This window comes from Artemia sp. Qi Xiang Cuo, chromosome 5 (genome assembly GCF_049724085.1).
Source record: "Artemia sp. Qi Xiang Cuo chromosome 5, ASM4972408v1, whole genome shotgun sequence".
In the NCBI taxonomy this organism is placed as follows: domain Eukaryota; kingdom Metazoa; phylum Arthropoda; class Branchiopoda; order Anostraca; family Artemiidae; genus Artemia; species Artemia sp. Qi Xiang Cuo.
In genome coordinates, this window is record NC_142798.1 from 26,772,537 (window position 1) to 26,797,232 (window position 24,696).

Below are 24,696 nucleotides of genomic sequence, written 5' to 3' on the forward strand. Positions count from 1 at the left end.
GCAAATTGACCCTTTTGCATTTAATTTATTGCCTGTAATACTTGTTAAATTGGGATTATTTGGGTTCTTTTGTCGCCTAATGTGCAGAGGCAACGTATTAAATACGCAAGAGTTTATGATATTTACAGTAGCTCCACTGTCAATTAAGGCCGTAAAGTAAACGTTTTCTACAAAAAAATTATTAAATATATGTAACTTGTTAATAATATCACTACAAGAAGGTACTAGTATTGTCCTGGACCTATTAAATATTCTTGGCACCCTCGGGGTCCAGCTTATGTTTCTGAGGGGCCTGAAACGTTTCCCTGATAATTTATTTCATTTGTCGGTGCCTGTAACAGATATTTAGACGTATTAGGTTCCGTAGGCATGTTTAAATGATTTTCGTCTGACTGTCTTTGCAATGTAGTTTTATTGTAACGTTTATGTCTCGTGTCAGTGCCGTTTGCTGGCAATGTTAGCCAGTTCTGTTTGCTTGTAAAATTTTCAGTTCTCATCGGCACATTTTCAGTATTCTTATATTTCATTATAGCATTATATTTGCCTTGGCGAATATTCGGGTTTTCAAACCGGTAATTAATTTGCCTGTTGGTGAAAGGGTTGTTCAAAGTTAGGGGGGATGTATAGTTCGGGCCTGGGGGGCGGCATCACCCTAGGCTAGGGCTTATTAAATTATCAATACTAATATCTTGTTGTTCGAACAAATGGGCAACGTACGTTTGAGCATTACTGACCGTCGGTCTTAGGCGCTTATTGGTTACGTATTGGCACTTTCGTGCTCTGTAGACAACACGATTGCAGTTATAGCACCTTATTCTTGTAGGGTTAATGGGCTGAAAACGTACTGTTTTCTGCCTAGCGGGTTCTGGCGTGTTGTTTATTTGTGCTACTGGGGAGTTATCCCGGGAAAAGAAATTGGGGGATGTCTGATCGCCCTTGAAAATTAGGTTCGCGTTTGAGTCGCCTAGGCTGTTTATTTTTGTATTACTATGATTAGCAACCATTTTATCAACTTCAATTAGTCGTTCTACCTCTTGGACTGCAAGATCCAATGTCTGAATGTTCTTGGATATTACTACTCGATATAGTTTTGGGGGTAGCCCTTGCAAAAAGGTATTTAGTATGACTTTTTCATACAGTTGCCCAGAACCACTTCCGTATTTTGCTTCTACAGAAATGCGTATATTATTCAGATATTCCCTTATATTTTGTGAAAAATCAAAGTTCACTACTCCATGTTTTAATTTATTTATTGAACTGGTTTCTATAAATCTCTCTTTGAATGCTTTTAATAAGTCATCAAACGTATTTATTGGCAAGTTGGCGTTACTTCCTATGGTATGCTCGACCTGTTTTAGAAAGGTTAAGGCCTGGCCTCTTAATCGTAGTAGGAGCATTTCTCTTAACGCTCCAACGTCTGTTTTTGTTAATTGTACAAACTGTGTCAATTGGATATTAAATTCGTCAATATCTGATTGACCATTGTATTCCGGGATAGATTTCGCAATTTATATATTTTTTGCGACTAACTTCTGCACTAATATTAATTAATTTATATCGTCCATTTTTTCTTTTTTTTTTTTTTTTGCGTTTTTATAAAATTATATTTAAATTTAAATAAACTATTTTTGGGTATGCGAATATATACAATTATATATAATGGGTTTACTATAGTAGCCAAGAGGTTATATGCCTAATAAATTTTATTATATGTCTGTATCTCTCCGAAATTTAAATTTGAATTACAAAGTTTAAATAGCGTAACTAGTTCGCAGTTTTCCTCCAATGTCCGACACGCGCCATGTGTACCATTGAATGGTTATTTGCGGTAATAGCAAAGGTTTGCTCGTGGCGATAGAGATTTCTCCTATAGCGCCACTTGGAGATCAGATTCCTTTGGGAGCATTTACCTTGGGGACTGGCGAACTAGTTACCTATTATCGGACTAGACTCAGACATATAAGAGAAACAAACACATATAAAAAGATAATAGATTTATTAAACTTACATGCTTAGTTGTACAGCAATGGGTCACTTCGAAGACAATAATAATGGTGACCAAAATAGCTTCGTACTAAACGTTTCAGATCTCACTTCATATTAAAATTAAAAAACACATTTTCCCGACTCCCAAACGCAGTTCTTTCGTCCTGCGCTCTAGGGACTGCCTGCCATTGGCTCACGGGCCCCAAGGACGCGAACCCTCGTCCAATAATACATCTTAAATATTTTTGATGATTTAGGCGTTCACACGGGTCTTATCGTTTAAACGTCCTTAAAAATATTGTGCGTAGCACTTTTCTTATTGCTCACTGTCTTAGCGAAATCCAAAGATTGCAATTTCTTTTCTTTGCTGATTAAAGACTTTTTCATTTTTGAAACTAGATTTAGCTTAATTATAGGAGTCCGAATTAAAGAAGGAACTTTATTTTGGTATTTCAAATATATCGTGTTTTACTCCCGGTACACTTGTAGCAGTAGTTAATTAAATCACTAATCAGTCGAAAGACTGACTATGGCTGTATTCCAGGTTGCGAACCGCAGTAATTTTACTTTAACTATAGAAGTCACTTGAAGCGACATCCACCGGTAACGGTTGTGATGTAACTAATGGCTTATTAGGTTTGTAAAGCAGTGCTTCCATTTCTACTATATTTTAGAGTAGACTACTTTATTTTGAATGTTTCTCCTCTAATATTTTAGACCTACTTTAGTAATTTATTTCTACTTTAAGTTTGGATTTTCCCATTTTTTCCTTGCCAAGCCTAGGGATTTTTGTACGGGAATAGGAATTTTGGATGCAACGGCGGGATTTCGGCACAAGCTATTGACAAACGTTCTTGTTTTTGTCGGACTTGGATAGACTCGCGAAATTTGAAACAAAATAACCAACGGGGAAGGACTGAAGGTTTGATTTTTGGAATGGGGTGGCATCCATCAAGACGCCAAGTGGAGTGCTAAATTTCACCAGCGTTCTTCATGTCATTCGGTTTATTTTTGGACTTCCCTGCTCAAATATCGTTATGGAAAGAGTTTTCAGCGTTCTGAAAACAGTAAAAAATGAAAAGAGGAATGGGCTTAAAAACGTAACTTTGGCTGCGAAGATTTCTGTCAAGTATGAGATGAAGCGTAAAGCCCCCCCCCCTACGTTCACTGAGAGTTTAAAGAAAAAAATGAAGTCCATAAAATCCGATGTTACTGCGTCCGAATGCGTCGCTTTTTTAGGCATTGGGAAAGACGATGGGTATGGCGACGACAACGCTGACTCGGGGGATTAATCTTAGTATTTGGTGTCTTCTCTTAAATCTTATTGTTTGATAATTCTCATTAACTTTTCCTGAATACAAATTAAAGTGCGTCTACATTCGGCATTTTCTGGAAAACTGGGAGGCAGGTAGCAGTCTACACTAGTTAAGACCGAATAATTCAAAAGATCAAAGCTGTCCTTAGATCAAGCTTTGTGTGATTCATTTTTGCTACTATACTCTGCTCCAAATTAACCACTCAATATAAGAAAATAAAAAAAAAAATAATGCGCGTGAAAAAGCGACCGGTTGGATATCGTTCATGCCAATCCTTCGTATCAATTCAAATAAAAACGAGGGTGTTGCAAAAGTAGTAATAGAGAAGAAAAAAAATAATGCCAAAGAAAAAAAGAAAAATATATATTCCTATGGTCCAGTATTTGAGATCTGGACCCGGAATCTATAAATCAAAACCGAACTTAACTAGTTGATAAATACAAAGAATTATTTTAAACGTCAAAAAAAAGATATCTTGGTATACGTAAAAGGTCTTGAGTTGCAAAATAAGTCTTCTTGAACAAATGCTATTAAAAGTCAGCCTAATAGGTCTTTACTTGTAACTTTGAAAGAATTCAGAAAATGGGGAAACTTTGAGGGATTTTGGTATTGAAAATAGGGATTTTTAGAGATTTTCCACCAGCCTTTAAGTGATTCAAAAAATTTGAGTAGAAACACTCGTAATATAGCGTAAGAATCAATTTTGTTAACGTTCCTGTTCAAATAGTAAGGACGATAACATACTTACTTCCGGATTGTGTCCTACTATAATTCTACTCTTTTTTTCGCACTTAAATACTTTATTCTCAAATTAGTGGAATGGAAGCACTGTCGTAAAGGTATAATCTTCACGAATTTCAATTGTATTCATTACTCTTTCAGTATATTTTAGTCTAAACATAATTTTCATATGTTTAAAACTGAAATTAATAGCAATGATGATAATGATGCACGGTTACTTCACTAAAGATACTCGTTAATTGTCTTTAGTAAAAGTCACCTATAAAAGTAAACAAAGTGTTACTTTTCTTTTGTTCCAGCTACTACGAAAAGTCAGCTGGAACGAAAAAGTCACTTTTTCGTAACTTTTAGTTACTTCTTGTTGAACCTGGAATACAGCTTAAATAAAGGAAACTATTTTGTTTCTGTTTCTTCTTTATTTGCGCAAAGAGACATAAATAATTGAAATATTGTGTTAAAAAATCTTGAAATACTTCTGTGAGTAATAAACGTCATCAAAACTTTCAGAATACCATACATAAAAAAAATGTAGATATTTAGAATATTTCAGAAACAAATATTCATAAAATTTCGAATAATGTAGCTAAGCTTTTACTTGTTAAGTAAGATTACTTGGAGTTTACATGCTATTTTTTTCATGACAGTCAGTTTGGGTTTCGTATTCTTACCGCTAATGCTGTTTATTTTCTCGATACGGAGGCGGTTTTAGTGAGGTGCGAAGGAGGCACTTGCCCTGGGCACAGAAATTTTAGTGGCGTAAAATTTCGAATAAATTAATCTAACGGCTACAATCTTTTTGTAATTTTTAAACTTTATCTTTATTAAATAAAGAAGACGGTGCAGTTGGCAATAAGTATAAGCAAATTGAATCCGAAATTTTCATTTTTTCCTTATCTTCAGCACCATTCTTTGTAAACCAAAGTTGATCGAATTTAATTAATTCTAGAAGTCAAAGAATCAGAAGCAATCAATTCGGACAAGCTAAGAAAGAAAAGCTAAAGTAAGAAAAGTCATATTTAAGTAAACGAAAAATTTGGTTAATTTATGATGATTTTGTCAGTAAGTAAAGATTTTGTTAAAATTTGGCATAGAAATATTTGGGAGACAGGGAGATGGGAGGCACTTATCGAGATTTGTTTTGTTTAGGTCTGTGCGATGTGATACTGCACATCTATTGGCTGCTCTAAAATGTATTTTCTCTACTACAAAATCAGAAAAAGTGGATTGAACGCGTTTACACATAACAGAATTTAATAAGAAAATATAGAGGAAACGAGCTTGATATTTTAAAACAAAGCAGTAAAAAAAACAAGAAATTTTAAAAGTAGGAACAGCTTTTAAATAATAAAGAAATCCGAATATTTCACCGTCCGGAAGGTAAAGTACACAAAACATATAAAGAAAAGGAAAATCTTAAAAATTTCCAATATCACCATACAAATAGCACGAATACGCAGTACGGAATGACATTATGCGAAGTTAGGTACAGTTGGAATTTGGTAATAGAATCTAGGAAAAATGAAATAATATATTTATTTTAAAAATTTACGTATGCCCTTGGCTCAAGCTTATATCAAGCTATCGACTAAAGAAATAATTACTCCCCTCTCAACTTGAATTGGAGAATAAAGAAATGATTACTCCGCTTTCAACTTGAATTGGAGACTAAGGAAATGATTACTCCCCTCTTAACTTGAATAGGAAACTAAAGAAATAATTACTCCCCTTTTAACTTGAATAGTTAAAAGGGTATTAATAGGGTATTGAAATTAATATCACCCAAATACATAAATAGGAACTCATTTGCATTAAAGATTATTTTTAATTGGGAATCGATATCCAAAAAAAATGATGTCTCAAATAATAGAAAATAGAAAGAAATACATTACAAAGCACCAATTACATTCATCGTGTGTTACGCTTTTATTACAAAAATTACGATAATAATTTTAAAAAGCATAATATGAAAACAGCTTTTAAATCCCAACCAGCTATAGGCTCTTTTATGAATAGTGGGAAAAATAAGATTCCGAAAAATGTAAAAAGCGGAGTATACAAAATACCACGTTCTTGTGGTAAATTGTATGTGGGAGGGACACATAAAAATTTAGGAAATAGATTTATTAGCATTAGCATAAAAATGTAATAGATTGTCCGTTTAAATAGGGTATAAAAAAAACTTTTGAATCAGCATTAGCAGCGCAATAGCGCTGCCTAAGTAAAGAACGATTTTGGCACAATGTATTATTATTGTTATTTTTTCTTAGTTTTAGACCAGGGCACTTCGTATCGAAGGAGTTGTCGTAGAAATTTCGAAAAGGGCTAGAAACACCCCTTCTACGCCCACCATTTCCCCAATCACATCCAATCAAAATTTTGAGATAGCCATTTTGTTCAGCGTAGTTGATTTCCAAATAGAAATTATGATTTTGAGGAGGACACTCCCCCACAGCCCTAAGGGCAAGGGTTGTAAGTTATGCCCTGGGGGCATATGAGGTTTATTTTATAGAAAACATTGTCGTAGAAACTTCAAAAAAGGCTCATTCGATTGGAAATTCAAAGGGTTAGTGCCCTTTTAATAGTTGAAAGTGATCGGAGGGCAACTAACCCCCCTCTTATGCCCACCTTTTCCCCAAACACATCCAATCAAAATTTTGAGATAGCCATTTTGTTCAACGTGATTGAAAGTTCTGGAAATTAGGTCTTCGAGGAAGACAACCCACAGTCCTCAGGGCAAAGGTTGTAAGTAATGCCCTGGGGGAATTTAAGTTTTTTTTTATAGAAATCGTTGTCGTAGAAAGTTCATAAAGGGCTTATTCGATTGGAAATTCAAAGGGCTGGTGCCCTTTTTAATAGTCGAAAGTGATTTGAGGGCAACTAACCCCCCTTCCATTCCCACCTTTTCCCCAAACACATCCAATCAAATTTTTAGATAGCCATTTTGTTCAACGTAGTTAAAAGTTTTAGAAATTAGGTTTTTGAGGATGATAACCCCCTCAGAGCCCTCGGGGCAAGGGTTGTAAGTTATGCCCTGGGGGCATATAAGGTTCTTATAGATATTGAGGTTGTAGAAGCTTCAAAAAGGGCTCATTCAATTGGAAGTTAGAAGGGAGTGTGCCCTTTTTAATAGTTGAAAGTAATTGAAGGATAACTAACCCCTCTCTCAAACCCACCATTTCTCCAAACACATCCAATCAAAATTTTGAGATAGCCATTTTGTTCGACTTAGTTAAAAAGTCTTGAAATTATGTTGTTGAGGATGAAACTCCCCCCACAGCCCTCAGGGCAAGGGTTGTAAGTTATGCCCTGGGCGCATATAAGATTTTTTTTATAGAAAGCGTAGTCGTAGATTCGATAGGAAATTGAAATGGATAGTGCCCTTTTTAGTAGTCAAAAATGATAGGATGGCAAGTAAGCCACCTCTCACACCCACCATTTCCTCAAAAAAGTCCAATAAAAATTCCGAAATATCCATTTTTTTCCAAGTAGTTGAAAGGTCCGGAAATTATGTCTTTGAGGATAACAACCCCCTCACAGCCGTTATGGCAATGATCGTAAGTTATGCGCTGGAACATATATGGTTTTTATAGAAAGCGCTGTCATAGAAACTTCAAATAGGGCTCATTTGATTGGAAATTGGAAGGGTTCTACAACTAATCCCCCTCTTACGCCCACCATTTCCCCAATCATGCAATCAAAATTTTGAGATAGCAATTTTCTTCAACATAGTTGAAAGTTCCGGAAATTAGGTCTTTGAGGATGAACCCCCCCAAGCCCTCAGGGGTTGTAAGTTATGCCCCGGGGTCATATAAGGTTTTTAATGAAATTGTAGTTGTAAAAACTTCAAAAGGGCTAATTCGATTGGAAATTGAAAGGGCTAGTGCCTTTTTTAATAGTTGAAAGTGATTGGAGAGCAACTAAAACCCCTCTCACGCCCACTATTTCCCCAAACACATCCAATCAAAATTTTGAGACATCCATTTTGTTTAACGTAGTTGAAAGTTCTGGAAATTAGGTCTTTGAGGATGACAATCCCAAAGTTTTTACTTTTATAACTTTAATAAATCAAATAATATTAACATTTTGATTACTAAATATCAGTATACATATATTAAACTCACAATGCACATTCCATTTTTTTTTTCAGCAAAGTGCAAATTATAATCCTACCTTGGGAAGGCATTGTTAAGATTGCTCCCAGCGTGTGTTAGTTTACTCTTGTATTGATCCGGGCCAGTTTATTAAATGCTATGCACATTCGGTTTGGGTGTTATGTGATTGTTAATGACGATTCACAAGAGTTCCCCGCTAGGCAAATTATTTGATTTTATTTTTGCCAATTTTTGGTTTAATATATCTCTTTACTTTTCTTTGAAAATATTTTGTGGAAAAAGTTTTTTTAATTAATATTAATAAAGATGAAGGGCAATATAGATTAAATCCGATTTACAATAACTTAAATAGAGGATAGGTCAAAATTTCAAATAACTTAAACATTAACATGTTGCATTATGGTCTCCAAACAAGTGCCAACCTTAAAAGCAAAAGTCAGAATGAAATCAATATTGGAAATAGTCAACGTACCTCAGCTAGATTAGCAAATAAAAATGCATTCAATATATATCACATAAGTTTTCTTGACCTGAATTCATTTATAATCTTAGATTTCCTCTGTTATTATTATATCTTAACCTGTTAAATTCAATCATAGGTCAAATGTAATATTTTTTTTTTAATAAATAGGCTGGTTAACCTTTATTTAAGTACAAGTGTTTGAACCAAGACTTAAGGTATATGTACACTTTTTAAATAAATATTCATTTATTTATTATAATAAATATTTATTATAAATATTATTATAAATATTTATTTATTTATTATAAATATTCAATCTAGCAAAAATTTCATTTTGCTAGATTTCATTACCAAACATAAACTCTACAAGAGACAACCTAACTTGTCATTCTGCTGTGCGTATTTATGCTATTTGCATGGTGATATTGGAAGTTATTAAGATATTTCAAACTCCAACTGTACCACAGACAACCTAATTTATCAGTCTGTTGTATGTATTCGTGCTATTTCCATGGTACATTGGAAGTTATTAAGACGTGAGTTTTGTTTATTGTATTTGTTTTCGTTTTCTTTATATGTTTTGTTTTATTTAGCTTAAATCATTTTTTTAGTTTTTAGTTTTTTTTTCTCTGATAAGGGTTCTGGGCTTGAAGTTGAAATATTTGGATTTCTTTATTATTTAGTGTATGTTGCTTTTTTGTGTTGTCCACTGCTTTGTTTTAAAATATTATACTCATTTTCTCTTGATTTTCATTTGTTAAATTCTGTAAAAGGCATGGCAGTGTGGTCTAAGAAATTATTTACACATAACGGTATAAAAATGAAAAGCATATTGCTTCTTGTAATCAGCTATTATATAAGCACAGTTAATCACAGCCTCCCGACCCTTTTGAGGGCTATCGCCACGTTTGCTAAGCGTGAGCGTCTATAAGGTCATTGAACGTTCTTTTAACTTAACATTCTTTCTCTTTTATTCAAGTGGTTTTACTCTGCTTTGTTCTCTAATACCAGAAAATGTTCATAAAATGTCAGAAAAGTTCTTTCCTATTCCATTTCATATCGCGTTAATTCTACAATCGGAATATTTGATATCCTTTCTTTAAAGGGTCAAATCTTTGCATATAATTAATTTAAAAAGCTTTTTCCACAAAACAAATTTTTCAAAGAAAAGTAAAGATCTCCATTAAGCCAAGAATGAGAATAAATAAAGAAAAACAATCTTCCAAGCGTAAAACTACCTCAAATCACTATTAGTAAATAAATGAAACTCAAAACGAACAGAAATTACAATAAAAAGCCGAGTGAAACTCAAAACGAGCAAAAATTAACAAAAGTAGGTAAAATAACCCCCAAGACTTGGGTGATGACCCCTTGTCAAGACTAGAACACAATTTGGCCTTACTAAAAAAAAAAAAAAAAAAAAAAAAAAAAAAAAAAAAAAAAAAAAAATGATCGTGAATTGTCAGTTTAATTGACATATACTGATATTTATTCCTTAAAGTTTTGATAATTTTTTATTTATGAAAGTAAGAAAAGTGAAAACATTTCAAAAGGGTTTTGTTTTCAGTAAAGCGCAAATTGTGCTCTAGTCTTGAGAAGGCATGGAGGTTATCAGCCCTACTTTTGTTAATTTTTGCCGTTTTGAATTTCTACGACAGCAAATGGCCATCTCAAAATTTCTATCAGATGCAATTTGGGAATATACAAGATGTAGGGAGGGGGTGGTATCCGCCCTTCGATCACAAAGGGTATTAGAACTTCTGATTAACAATCCAATGAGCCCCTCCGAAGTTTATCCGACCACTCTTTCTACAAAAACCTTATATGACCCCAGCGCACAACTTACAACCCTTGCCCCCATTGCGGAGGGGGGGGGGGGTCATTATCAAAAACATAATTTCCAGATTTTTTAACTACGCTGAACAAAATAGCTATCTCAAAATTTTGATTGGATATGTTTGGGGAAATGGTGGGCGTGCGAGTCATCACTTTTGATGACTATTAAAAGGGGTACTAGTCCCTTCAATTTCGAATCGAATGAGCCTTTTTCAAATGTTCTGCGACTTCAAATGGCCATTTCAAAATTTCTATAAGTTGAATTTCTGGAAAATAAGAGGTGTGTGTGTGTGGGGGGGGGGGGGTATTCACCCTCCGATCACTTTGAATATTAAAAAGGATAGCCCCCTCCGAATTTTATACTATCACCCTTTCTATATAAACCTTATATGCCCCCAGGGCATAACTTACAAACCTTGCCCTGAGAGCTTTGGGGGAAGGGGTGTTGTCATCCTGAAAAACATAATTTCCGCACCTATCAACTACTTAGAACAAAATTGCTATCTGAAAATTTTGATTGGATGTGTTTGGGAAAATGATGGGAGTTAAAGGGGTGTTAGTTGCCTTCCAATCACTTTCGACTATTAAAATGGGCACTAGCCCTTTCCATTTTCAATCGAATGAGCCCTTTTTGAAGTTTCTAGGACAACGCTTTCAATAAAAAAAACATTATATGCCACCTGGGCATCATTTACAACCCTTGCCCTGAGGGGCGTGGGGAGGGGGGTTGTCATCCACAAAGACCTAATTTCTAAAAATTTCAACTACATTACAAAAAAAGGCTATCTCAAAATTTTGATTGGGTGTGTTCGGGGAAATGGTGGGCGTTAGGGGGGGGGGGTGTTACTTGCCCTCCAATCACTTTTGACTATTAAAAGGGGTACTAGTCCTTTTGATTTCAAATTGAATGAGCCTTTTTTGAAATTTCTACGACAACGCTTTCTATAAAAACCTTATATGCCCAAGGGAATAACCTACACCCTTGTCCTGAGGGCTGTGGGGGAGTGTCATCCCCAAAGACATAGTTTCCGGACCTTTCAACTACGCTGAACAAAATGGCTATCTCAAAATTTTGATTGGATGTGTTTGGGGAAACGGCAGGCGTGATGGGGGGGGGGGTTATTTGCCCTCTAATCACTTTCGACTATTAAAAATGGCACTGACTCTTTCAATTTCCAATCGAATGAGCCCTTTTTGACGGTTCTACAACAACGCTTTTTATAAAAACCTCATATGCCCAAGGGCATGACTTATAACCCTTGCCCTGAAGGGTTGGGGGGGGGGTTGTCATCTTCAAAACATAATTTACGGACATTTCAATTATTTTAAACAAAATGGTTATCTCAAAATTATGATTGGATGTGTTTCGGAAAATGGTGGGCGTGGGAGGGGTGTTAGTTGCCTTCCAATCACTTTTGACTATTAAAAAGGGCACTGGCCCTTTTAATTTACAATCTAAAGAACCCTTTTGAAGTTTCTACGGTACTGCTTTCTATAAAAAAAAAAAAAAAAAAACTTACATGCCCCAGGGCATATATTACAACTCTTGCCCTGAGGGGTGTGTGGGGGCGGGTTGTCATCCTTAAAGACCTAATTTGTAAAATTTAAATACGTTGAACAAAAGAGCTATCTAAAATTCTGATTGGATGTGTTTGGGGAAATGGTGGGCCTGATAGGGGGGTTAGTTGCCCTCTAATCATTTTCAACTACTAAAATTGGCACTAGTTCTTTCAATTTTCAATCGAATGAGCCCTTTTTGAAGTTTCTATGACAATTATGCCCCCACGGCATACTTACAACCCTTGCCCTGAGGGCTGTGGGGGAAGTGTCATCCTCAAAGACATAATTTCCGGACCTTCAACTACGTTGAGCAAAATGGCTATCTCAAAATTTTGATTGGATGAGTTTGGGGAAATGGTGGGCGTGAGAGGGGGGTTAGTTGTCCTCCAATTACTTTGGACTATTAAAAATGGCCCTAGCCCTTTCAATTTTCAGTCGAATGAGCCCTTTTTGAAGTTTCTACGACAGTGCTTTCTATAAAGACCTCATATGCCAAAGGGCATGGCTTACAATCCTTGCCCTGAGGGCTGTGGGGGGAGTGTCATCCTCAAAGACATAATTTCCACACCTTTCAATTACGTTGAGCAGCATGGCTGTTTCAAAATTTTGATTTGACCTGTTTGGGGAAATGGTGGGCGTGGAAGGGGTGTTAGTTGCCCTCAAATCACTTCCGACTATTAAAAAGGGCATCCCTTCAATCGAATGAGCCCTTTTCAAAGTTTCTACGACAACTCCTTCAATGCGAAGTGCCCTGGTCTAAAAGAACCAAAAAAAATAGTTTAGTTTTGAATCTGTTTGCGTCTTGATTATCTTTGCTTCGGCTAATTTTCTACTTATCATTAAAAAAAAAATAGTTTCCTCGATTTATTCATACTTTCAAATAAAAGTTATAAAGCCAATTTGGCCAGCCTTGACAAAACGAAGATAGAAAAATCTCAAGAAGAATAGCAAAACGGGGTGAACGGCCAGTTGAAGGAAAGAAAAAGCGACGGATATTTCGCCAGCGACGGTTCTGACCTCTATTGCGCCTGGAGCAAAATCTTGATTAGCGCCTCCCCCTCCCTGTCTCCCAAATATTTTTATGCCAAATTTAAAAAAAATTTACTTAATGACCAAATTTTCATAAATTAACAAAATTGTCCGTTTAATTGAATATGACTTTTCTTACTTTAGTTTTTGTTTTCTTAACTTGTCCCAATGGATAGGGTCTGATTCTTTGCATTCTAAAATTAATCAAATTCGATCAACTTTATTTTGAAGGGATAAGGGAAAATTGCAAATTTCGGATTCAATTTGCTTATACTTACTGTCAACTTACCCTCTTCTTTATTTAATACAAATAAAGTTTCAAAATTACAAAACGATCAAAGCCGTTAGATTATTTTATTTAAAATTTTAAACCCTTAAAATTTCTGTGACCAGGGCAAATGCATCCTCTGCGCCCCACTAAAACCACCTTCCGTATCAAGAAAATAAATAGCATAAGCGGTAAGGATATGAAACCCAAAATGGATCTCATGAAAAGAAAATATTTAGCATGTAAACTGACACTTGATCAGAAAAATCGAAGTAATCTTACAATATCTTATCAAGCAAATCAAGTAATCAAGCAAAATCTTAGCTACATTATTGGAAATTTTATTAATATTCGGTTCTGAAATATTCTAAATATCTGCATTTTTTTATATATAGTAATTTCTGAAACTTTTGATGAAGTTTATTATTCACAGAATTGTTTTGTTGATCGAACAACTACTTTATTGAACGCGTTTTAGAAGTATTTCAAGATGTTTTAACACAGTATTTCAATTATTTATGTCTCTTTGCGCAAACAAAGAAGAAAAAGAAACAAAATAGTTTCAATGATTTAAGCCACATTCCAGGTTCAACAAAAAGTAACTAAGAGTTACGGAAAAGTAACTTTTTCGTTCCAGCTGACGTTTCGTAGTAGCTGGAAGAACAGAAAAGTAGCTTTAAATTTACTTAGTAACTTTTACTAAAGACAATTAAAGAGTATCTTTAGTGAGTATCTTTAGTGAAAATTTCAGTTTGAAATATATTAAAAGTATTATTAGACTAAATTATATTGAAGGAGTAATGAATAAAATTGAAATTCATGAAGACTATACCTTCAAAAACCTAATAAGCCAGTAGTTACTTCACAACCGTTGCCGGTGGATGTAATTCTAGTAGTTTCTATAGTCAAAATAAATTACTATGGTTTGCAACCTGGAATACAGCTTTTTTCAGTCTTTCGACTGATTAGTGATTTAATTAACTACTGATACAAACTATTGAATACAGGTCGTATGCGGTTTGATTTAAAAGGCCTAATCTCTCTTTCCCTTTTCTAGAAAAAGGACGAGCATTTAAAGAAAGAACTTTTAATTCATTAATGATTACGTGTCGGTTCCAGTACCTCTTTGGGCTTTTAAGAAATTGAATTAGAAAAACTCTTTTATAGGAGAATTCTAAAGTAAACTTAAACCCATTAAAGAGATTAAGGATAAATGTTAAAAAAAAGGCGGATAATTTCTTTTTTGTGTTTGTAGTTCTATTTCACTCTTAGATTTTTAGTAGTAGTATAATAACTTATTGTAAATCAAATATAAAAAAAAAACTAATTGAATAAGTGTGGCAAAGTAAATTCTTTAAACTATTTTAAGAAATAAGACTTAGGGGGTGAGAGCAGGGTGTCAAATCTTCTCCATTTCTCCGAATTAAACACAATTAAACACACAAACAACCAAATTAAACATAAATTAAACACAAACAACCAAAACACAAACAACAAACAACCGAACAACAACCAACCGAACAAACAACCGAACAACAACAAACAACCAAAACCAAAACCAAACCTCACATTTCTGACAATAAAGCAATTCTTCTCCATTTTTGAGTTAAAAGATTTCTAAATTTTGAAAAAAAGATAGCTTATCATATGTGCATCCGTCGCATATTTAGCCACTTGTTATATTTATAGCCTCGAAATTTATCTTTAATTAATTGTTTTCTTATATATTTTATTTCAGATTTACACTTGAAAAAAGGCTTGCATTGAACTAAAGTAAAAAAGAGTGTACATTTTTTATTAACTTCCTGACAACTGAATAGTTAATCCCAACTTTTTTAGAAAGATTTTTACCGGAAATAAAAGTACAACCAGAAGAATTTTTTTTTATTTAAATAACTGCAATAAATTAAGTTTATGGGGTATAACTAGCCTTTCCAGAATGAAAAATAATATCACAATATTGGTATCATCAAAAGTTTGTCCATCTTTTTAAAACAATTTCAAACAGCAAGCCTTTACCATTCGCCATAATTTTTCCACCAAAATTGAGAGGCCGTAAAACGAAGTCCGTAAAACGAACAGGAGACAAAGCTAAGATAAAAAAAAGATTCATTGCCAATTTTGATTTTACTGCAACAAACATTTGTTGTGGAACAAGTCTTCCAGGAGTTCCAGGAATTCCAGGAGTTCCATTACATCCCTGAATGGATTTGTTGAGCAACTAAACTCACAAAATGAATATTTCACTACAATAAATAAACAATAAAGAACCAAGACAAACAAAATAAACAAGAGACAGAAAGCGTGTATAAAGAAAACAAATAAAACTAAAAATAGCATCTATAAGCTAAATTTGAATATAAAGCTAAACGTTAAAACACTTCATTCGCAAAAAGTAACTCACAAACAAATATGGACACACCTGCTATACCACATAATACTTAAATCAAAAGGGAATTGACTTCAAAGATAATGATGAAACTATTAACAGAAAAACGTTCGTTGGTATTTTTCTCCATTATTACATATTTTTGGAACCATTCTTGCGAATCTACAGAACCTGTGAATCAGACGTGGTTGTGAAAAATTCTCCAATATTTCTACAATATTTCAAAATTCTCCAATATTTCTACAATTTTTGCGAAAATTCTCCAATATTCCTACAATATTACAAAAATTCTCCAATATTTCTACAATATTTCAAAAATTCTCCAATATTTCAACAATATTTCAAAAACTCTCCAATATTTCTCCAATATTTTTACACCAATGGCCTGACAAACATCCATATTCTTAAGAACAGCTCAGGTGGAAGTCAGATTTCGTGGGTATGTTGCGCAGAGCAGGTTACTACATAGTTTTCTACGTCAGGGAATTTATAGATCTAGTGATAACCCTAAGCATTAATACCCCCTATCTCTATATGCACTAGCAAGCACGAGCAATATATGTCAGAATTAAGATTCGGGAACATTATTTCCATTATCGAATATTCTGGTAATTCAGGTCTACATTATTAAGCTCTCAACCCTTCTAAAATGTTATCAAACAAAGAACAGCCATATTTTATTTTATTCAAAGCTCTAATTGTGTACTAAAAGTGTACCTGAAACCGAAAATATCATAAAGTGATTCAACTTCTAGCCTTTGCGGGGGCTAGGTCTAAGAGACTCCTCGCTCAAATATCAAACAAAATAGATACTTGTCAGTTATTGGAAACACATTCAAGAATTACGCTGTTATATCTTAGAAAACCGGTTTCATAGCTACAAAAACAAGCGATGGATGATACAATGCCTTGGACTTAGACAGAATGTCATGGACTTGTTTAATTTTGGCGATATATTTGCATGTTAGGGGTGGTGATTGGGGTTAGGTTAGGGTTAGGCTACGTTGATTTGAGCAGAGAACTTGCATATAAAATTGTCATATATATTTTTAACGGCCGACCACAACAAATATTTTATTGATACATCCCTCATATCTCTAGATAAACGACACATCCCGTTACAAACTTCTATTTGTGCTTAATTGAGCACAGAATTTGCGTCTGACATTGTTAAATATATTTTTAGCAGTTGACTACAGCAAATATTTTATAAATATAACACCTAAATCTCTAAATATCAACAAAGCCTGTCACCGACTCCTATTTGTGCTTTTTTGAGAACAGAATTAGCATCTAAGATTGCAAAACATATTTTTAACAGTCAATCTTCTGCACCATAAATTCCTCGGTGTAACAAATGAGACATGGAGAGTTTACTTGCAAAAAAAGTTGTGACTAAAAGATTTTCGTTCTTATCATACAGTTCGTGGCAACGAACTGTAAGTAGGGGGCAACCCGGCTCAATAATAACCGAAACTCTAAAAAACAAAATTTTGACAGAAAACCCTACTATAGATTTTTCAAGCTCCTATCTGCAAAAATGTGGAATTTTGTATTATTTTTTGCCAGAAGAAACATCACGGATGCGTGTTTTTTTTGTTTTTTTTTAAGGGGTGAACGTATCGATCCAGTATTCCTAGAATATTGGGAGAGGGCTCATTCGAACGAAAAAAAAAGTTCTAGGGCCCTTTTTAAGTGACCAGGAAAAAATGGAGGACAACTAGGCCCCCTCTCACGCTCATTTTTTTCCCAAAGTCACCTGATCAAAATTTTGAGATAGCCATTTTGTTCAGCATAGTCGAAAATCTAATAAATATGTCTTTAAAGATGACTTAATCCCCCAAAGTTCCCTGCGGAAGGGTTGCAAGTGATGAACTTTGCCCATTGTCAAACAGTTCGTGGTAACGAACTGTAAGCAAGGAGCGACCCGGTTCAATAGTAACCAAAACTTTAAAAAACGGAATTTTGATACCAATAGATACATCAAAAGAACCAGATTTTTATGCTAATTTCAAATATATATGCCCCATCAAGTTTAGTCTGACCCATCAAAGTTCGGCGCCTGAGAGAGTTACGCACCTGAGAAAATTTGAATGATTTTTGAAAAAAGGGGGAAACACCCCTTAAAAGTTATAGAACACTAATGAAAATTCCACCATAACATTCGGCGTATCAGAGAACCCTACTGTAGAACCCTTTTTTTTAACGTGATATATTTTTTTCAACTTTTTTTTTACATGTCTTCGAATGAGATGAAACATACTTAAATTCAGTAGTGTTTTGTCGTGGTTTACCATGTCACAGTTACATTCTCTTGATTTTTCAGTAGTCTCTTGAATATTTCAGTAGTGTTTTGTCGTGGTTTACCATGTCACAGTTACATTCTCTTGATTTTTCAAAGTTCATTTTGAATTTCTTTCATGAAATGCAAGAGTTGGAATATTTCAGTAGTATTTTATCGTGGTTTACCTTGTCACAGTTACATTCTCTTGATTTTTCCAAGTTCATTTTGAATTTCTTTCATTGTAATGCAGGAGTTGGAATATTTCAGTAGTGTTTTTTCGTGGTTTACCTTGTCAGAGTTACATTCTCTTGATTTTTCAAAGTTCATTATGGATTTATTCCCTTGAAATACAAGAGTTGGAACATTTAAGTAGTGTTTTGTCGGGGTTTACCTTGTCACAGTTACATTCTCATGAGTTTTCAAAGTTTATTTTTGGATTTCTTTCGTTGAAAAGCAGGAGTTGAAATATTTCAGTAGCGTTTTGTCATGGTTTACCTTCTCACAGTTACATCCTCTTGATTTTTCAAAGTTCATTTTGGATTTCTTACCTTGAAATGAAAGAGTTGGAATATTTCATTAGTGTTTTGTAATGGTTTACCTTGTCACAGTTACAGTCTCTTGATTTTTCGAAGTTCATTTTGGATTTTTAAATTCTCTTGATTTTTCAAAGTTCACTTTGAATTTATTTCGTGAAATACAAGAGTTGGAATATTTCAGTATTATTTTGTCTTGGTTTACCTTATCACAGTTACATTCTCTTGATTTTTCAAAGTTCATTTTGAATTTCTTTCGTGAAATGCAAGAGTTGGAATACTTCAGTAGTGTTTTATCGTGGTTTACCTTGTCACAGTTACATTCTCTTGATTTTTCAAAGTTCATTTTGGATTTCTTTCCTTGAAATGCAAGAGCTGTAATATTTCAGTAGTGTTTTGTTATGGTTTACCTTGTCACAGTTACATTCTCTTGATTTTCAAAGTTCATTTTGGATTTCTTTCATTGAAATGCAAGAGTTGGAATATTTCAGTAGTGTTTTGTCTTGGTTTACCTTGTCACAGTTACATCCTCTTGATTTTTCAAAGTTCATTTTGGATTTTTACATTCTCTTGATTTTTCAAAGTTCATTTTGGATTTCTTTCCTTGAAATGTAAGAGTGCATTTCAATGAAAGAAATTCAAAATGAACTTTGAAAAATCAAGAGAATGTAAAAATCCAGAATTAACTTTGAACAACCAAGAGAATGTAACTGTCACAAGGTAAACCATTAAAAAACACTACTGAAATATTCCAACTCTTGCATTTCAAGGCATTAAATCCAAAATTAATTACGAAAAATAAAGAGAATGTAACTGTGACAAGGAAAACCACAACAAAACACTACTGAAATATTCCAACTCTTGCATTTCAATGAAAGAAATCCAAAATAAACTTTGAAAAATTAAGCCAATGTAACTGTGACAAGGTAAACCACGACAAAACACTACCGAATTTAAGTATTTTTCATCTCATTCGAAGACATGAAAAAAAAAAGTTGAAAAAAATATATCATGTTAAAAAAAAATAAAAAAAAAATGGGGAAGGGGGGGGGGGCAAAAAAGTTGGAGGGCGGGGGCGCTCTTCAAGTTTGGGGAGAGGAGACCTATGGAGGGGTGAAGTCCCTGGTGGTTAGGGTCGTTGGTGCTTATGATCCATGATGGTTCATACTCATATATACCTCACTACTTGATCTGTAAGGATTTCTATTGATTGTTCTGAATTTCTTTACTAAAATTCTTTTCTTGCCATCTCCATCTCTCTTAGTATAAACTTTTTAGTATACTATAACGTTAGACCATATTTAAAATTGACAACACTGTTCAACGCAACTTGTATAGTATACAGCACAAATCGAAGAAGTAAAGCTATCCATTATTAAAATTCTTTTCTTGCCATCTACATCTCTCTTAGTATCAACTTTTTAGTATACTATAATGTTAAACTCTATTTTATACTGACAATACTGTTCAAACGCCACTTGTGTATTATACAGAACAAATCGAAAAAATAAAGCTATCCATAATTAAAATTCTTTTCTTGCCACCTACATCTCTTTTAATATCAACTTTCAAGTATACTATAAAGTTAGGCTCTATTTTAAACTGACAACACTGTTCAAACGCCATTGAGGTTACTTTAACTGCTAATCACTTTAACCCTTTTTCTCTATCGTCAAGTACATGCTCTGGAAAGGTACCTAGGAACATAAGGCAATTCAGGAACCAGTGGGGAATCCCCGCTCGTAACTGCTAATCACTTTAACCCTTTTTCTCCATCGTCAAGTACATGCTCTGGAAAGGTACCAAGGAACGTAAGGCAATTCAGGAACCAGTGGGGAATCCCCGCTTGTAATTGCTAATCACTTTAACCCTTTTTCTCCATCGTCAAGTACATGCCTTGGAAAGGTGCCAAGGAACATAAGGCAAGCAAATCCATAAGTACATGCTCTGGAAATGTTTTTTCCTATAGAGGCAAGCAAATAGCATGGTAATTCCTATGGAGGCCAGCAAATTCATTATTAGCAATCTACAGAGGATCTTTCCATGGAGGAATTTTTCATGGCGGAAGAGAAATTGCTATGAACGGGTTGCCGGCTTTCCCAGCATTTTTTATAAAAACGATCAGAAATTAAATTTAAAAAAAACAAGTTTTTCAACTGAAAGTAAGGAGCAACATCAAACTTGAAACGAACAGAAATTATTACCTATATGATTGGGTTTGCCTCCTAGTATTTTTAGTACTTTCGTACTAAATATTTTAGCACTAAATATTTTTTAGTACTTTCATAAGAGCTATCTATTCTAATTAACGGCCTTTGTGATTAAGCGGTTACTTTAAAGAATTGGAGCAAAATTCGAACTTTAGCGTAAAGAGCGAGGTTTTGACTAGGGGTTGAACCCCCTAATGTACGTATTAAAAATATGTGAATATAGAAAGTTCGTTACGTAAGTTAAATAAAAAAAAAAAAAAAAAAACCACACGACTCAATAGTAATCGAAACTTTAAAAAACAAAATTTTGATGTCAATAAACATATTTAAAAAGAGTGGGCTTATAATTCTGATTCAGCATTATAATGAAAAAAGCTTCCCATTGATCCAATTAAACGAAGATAATGTTTCAGAAGTCGTTCTTAAAGAATTGGGAGAAAATTCGTAAGTAACGTATATTTATTAATAATAAAAACGTTCTTAAATAAAATCAAAGGTTCTAGTGCCCTTATTAAGAAACCCAAAAAATTGGAGGGCAACTAGGCACCCTTTTTTTCTCCAGCCCTTTTTTTCTCAAATTCGTACGATCAAAATTTTTAGAAAGCCATTTAGCCAAAAAAAAAGTAAAATTAATATGCAAATTTATTTTTAATTATTCATATACGGTTAGCTAATTTCAAAACCGTTCAATTCAAAAGTTAATTCAAAAACGTTCAGAGATTAAATTAAAAAAAACAAGGTTTTTTGTAACAGAAAGTAAGGAGTGACACTAAAACTTAAAACGAACAGAAATTATTCCGTATACGAAGGGGGTTGCCTCCTCCTCAACACCTTGCTCTTTATGCTAAAATTTAAATTTTCTCCCAATTCTTTAAGGATGACTCTGAAACACTATGTTCGTTTAATTAGAACAATTAGAAGCTTTTTTCAAAAGTACTAAAAAACTTTAGCGTAAAGAGTGAGGTGTTGAGGAGGAGACAACCCCCTTCATATACAGAATAATTTCTGTTCGTTTTAAGTTTTAATGTCGCTCCTTACTTTCTGTTTAAAGAACTTGTTTTTTTTTATTTAATATCAACAAAGCCTGTCACCGACATCTATTTTTGCTTTTTTTGAGCACAGAATTTGCATCTAAGATTGTAAAACATATTTTTAACAGTCAATCTTCTGCACCATAGTTCCTCGGTGTAACAAATGAGACATAAAGAATTTACTAGCAAAAAACGTTGTGACTCAAAGCTTTTCGTTCTTATCATACAGTTCGTGGTAACGAACTGTAAGTAGGGAGCGACCCGGCTCAATAATAACCGAAACTCTAAAAAACGAGATTTTGAACCAGTAGATATATCAAAAGAATTGGATTTTTATGCTGGTTTCAAATGCATAATCTTCATCAAGTTTTGTCTTACCCATCAAAAGTTGTAACCCTAAGAACATTTGCCTTATTTTCGAAAGAAAGGGAAACACCCCCTAAATTTCTTAGAATCTTAACAAAATCACACCATCAGACTCAAAATATCAAAAAACCCTACTGTAGAGGTTTCAAGTTCATATCTGCAAAAATGTGGAATTTTGTTTTTTTTGCCAGAATAAAGACCACGGATGCGTGTTTATTTGTTTTTTTTTGTTGTTTTTTTTTTCTTCCCAGGGATGATCGTATCGACCCAGTGGTAATAGAATGTCGCGAGAGGGCTCATTCAAGCAGAAATGAAGAGTTTTAGTGCCCTTTTTGAGCGATCAAAAAACTGGAGGGCAACTAGGCCCCCTCCCACGCTCATTTTTCCTAAAGTCACCCGATAAAAATTTTGAGATAGCTATTTTGTTCAGCATAGTCGAGAAATCTAATAACTATGCCTTTAAGCATTACTTAACCCCCCACAGTCCCCGGGGGAAGCGCAGCAAGTTGTGAACTTTGCCCATTGTTTACATATTCGCCTAGTATTGGTTATTGGAAAGTATACCGACGTTTTCAGGGGGGATTTTTCTGGTGGAGGGGGAGGGAGAAGATTACATGGGAGGATCTTTCCATGGAGGAATTTTTCTTTGAGGAAGGGAATTTTCCATGAAGGGGGCGTCGGATTTCCTAGTATTATTTAAAAATCGATCAGAAATTCAATAAACAAAACAAGTTTTTCCTACTGGAAGTAAGGAGTAACATTAAAACTAAAAACGAACACAAATTCTTATGTATATGAGGGGGTTCGCCTCCTCGTCAATACCTCGCTCTTTACGCTAAAGTTTTTGTAGCACTTACAAAAGAGCTATTTATTCTAACTAGACCCTTTGTGATTCAGGGGTAATTCTTAAAAGAATTACAACAAAATTCGAACTTTACCGTAAAGAGCGAGGTATTGACGAGGGGGCGAACCCCCTCGTATAGGTAATAGTTTCTATTCGTTTTAAATTTTAATGTTGCTCCTGACTTTCAGTTGAAAAACATGATTTTTTTTATTTAATTACTTCCAAGACATTTCATGCAAAAAAACTAATTAGTTTTTGTTTTTTATTTACTGACTTTCAAACAAAGCACCAAACTGAAATAGTATTGGCAAGTAAAGTATTACCTCATTGTTTATCGATACATCTTCGGAATATTTTCCAACTCGTGTGAATTTAGACGAGCTTTTTTGAGCCCCAGCTTTGTTTTTCCTTAGTACTGTCTTTGATTCCATTATGTAATAGGATCTAAAGCCCAAGGCAGGGAGACGCTTCGCAAGAAAAACAAGGTCTGAAGTGGCTGTACTGTTTCTCCCGGGAATGAACCTGACACCAGGACCAAGGGGAACGATCTGGGAAAGAACCTCTTCGCCTAAAAGAAAGGGGCAATTAAACTACTTTTATTTTCTATCTAAACAGCCAAATCGTTAGGTGGTTGTTTCTAGACTAAACAGTTGGTGAAATGTCAAAGAAACTTAATTGGACTGTGTTTTTCCGAGTGCAGCCAAACCGAAAAGAAAATTAAAGCAAAACGCTAGTTATAAGAATGTCAAGTATAAAAAGGGAACGGATGGGTTAACGCAGCCGTTTTTGGTGGTCTCTAGCACCGGATATGGCATCCCTTATTATGGTAGTGTCATCTATGTTTGCCATTTAGGAGTATCTGAAAATATGCTAAGGTTTACTCTCCCTGTGAAAACGTGTGATGCTGCGATAACCCTACAGCTGCAACGTGCATCGAGAGGAAAATATAGTCATATCATTGAATTCATTAGTTTTAGATCTGTCCATTCATCCAGCCATAATTTTGATATTACTGATGTTGCTTTCTCTTAGAGAATTATCAAAACTCGCTGGAAAAAAGGAAAATTTCCCTGTTTTTGCATGTTTTCAATGATCTGAAAAGTTTTTGCATATTCAAAAATGTAATTCGGTAAATGGGTAACTCAGTAAATGGTATTAAATTTTCGTCTTATGCTGGAACACTTAAAAAAAAAAACACCAAACACTTCTGGTGGGCATATACATCTTAAAAACCCTAGATTTTTACAGTACGCCCGTACAGACAAGAGGGTAAGTAAATTAATCATTTTATTTATGCATGTATAAAAATAAATATAATAAGGAGATGTATTGAATACGGTATCTGAGAAAATGAAACCTGATATTTTTTTTTCCTTAGTGCGTGCTATGTTAAGATTAAATAAAAAAAAGACAAGTTTTTTCAGCTGAAAGTAAGGAGCAACATTGGACCTAAAACGATCAGAAATTATTACGTATATTAGGGGGATTGCCCTCTCCTAAATACCTCGTTATTCGCGCTAAAGTTTTTTTTATTACTTTTAAAATTGCTTCTTATTGTTCTAATTAAATGACCCTTGTTTTTCAAGAGTCGTTCTTGAAGAATTGGGATCAAAAGTCAAACTTCAGCGTAAAAACCGGGGTATTGAGGATTAGGCAATCCCCCTTATATACGTAATAATTTCTGTTCGTTTTAAGTTTTAATATTGTTCTTAGTTTCAGTTGAAAAAG

At 34.2% G+C, this 24,696-nt stretch overlaps 1 protein-coding gene across 1 annotated transcript in view; it reads right to left on the bottom strand.

Moving 5' to 3' along the window:
• The window catches only part of LOC148951984 (lysosomal alpha-mannosidase-like), a 397,289-nt gene that overhangs the window by 272,358 nt on the left and 100,235 nt on the right, over positions 1 to 24,696 (bottom strand). The window contains exon 3 of the mRNA XM_089089462.1: positions 23,292 to 23,536. Coding sequence (XP_088945588.1) covers positions 23,292 to 23,536 — 245 coding nt within the window. The remainder of the gene's footprint in view (positions 1 to 23,291; positions 23,537 to 24,696) is intronic.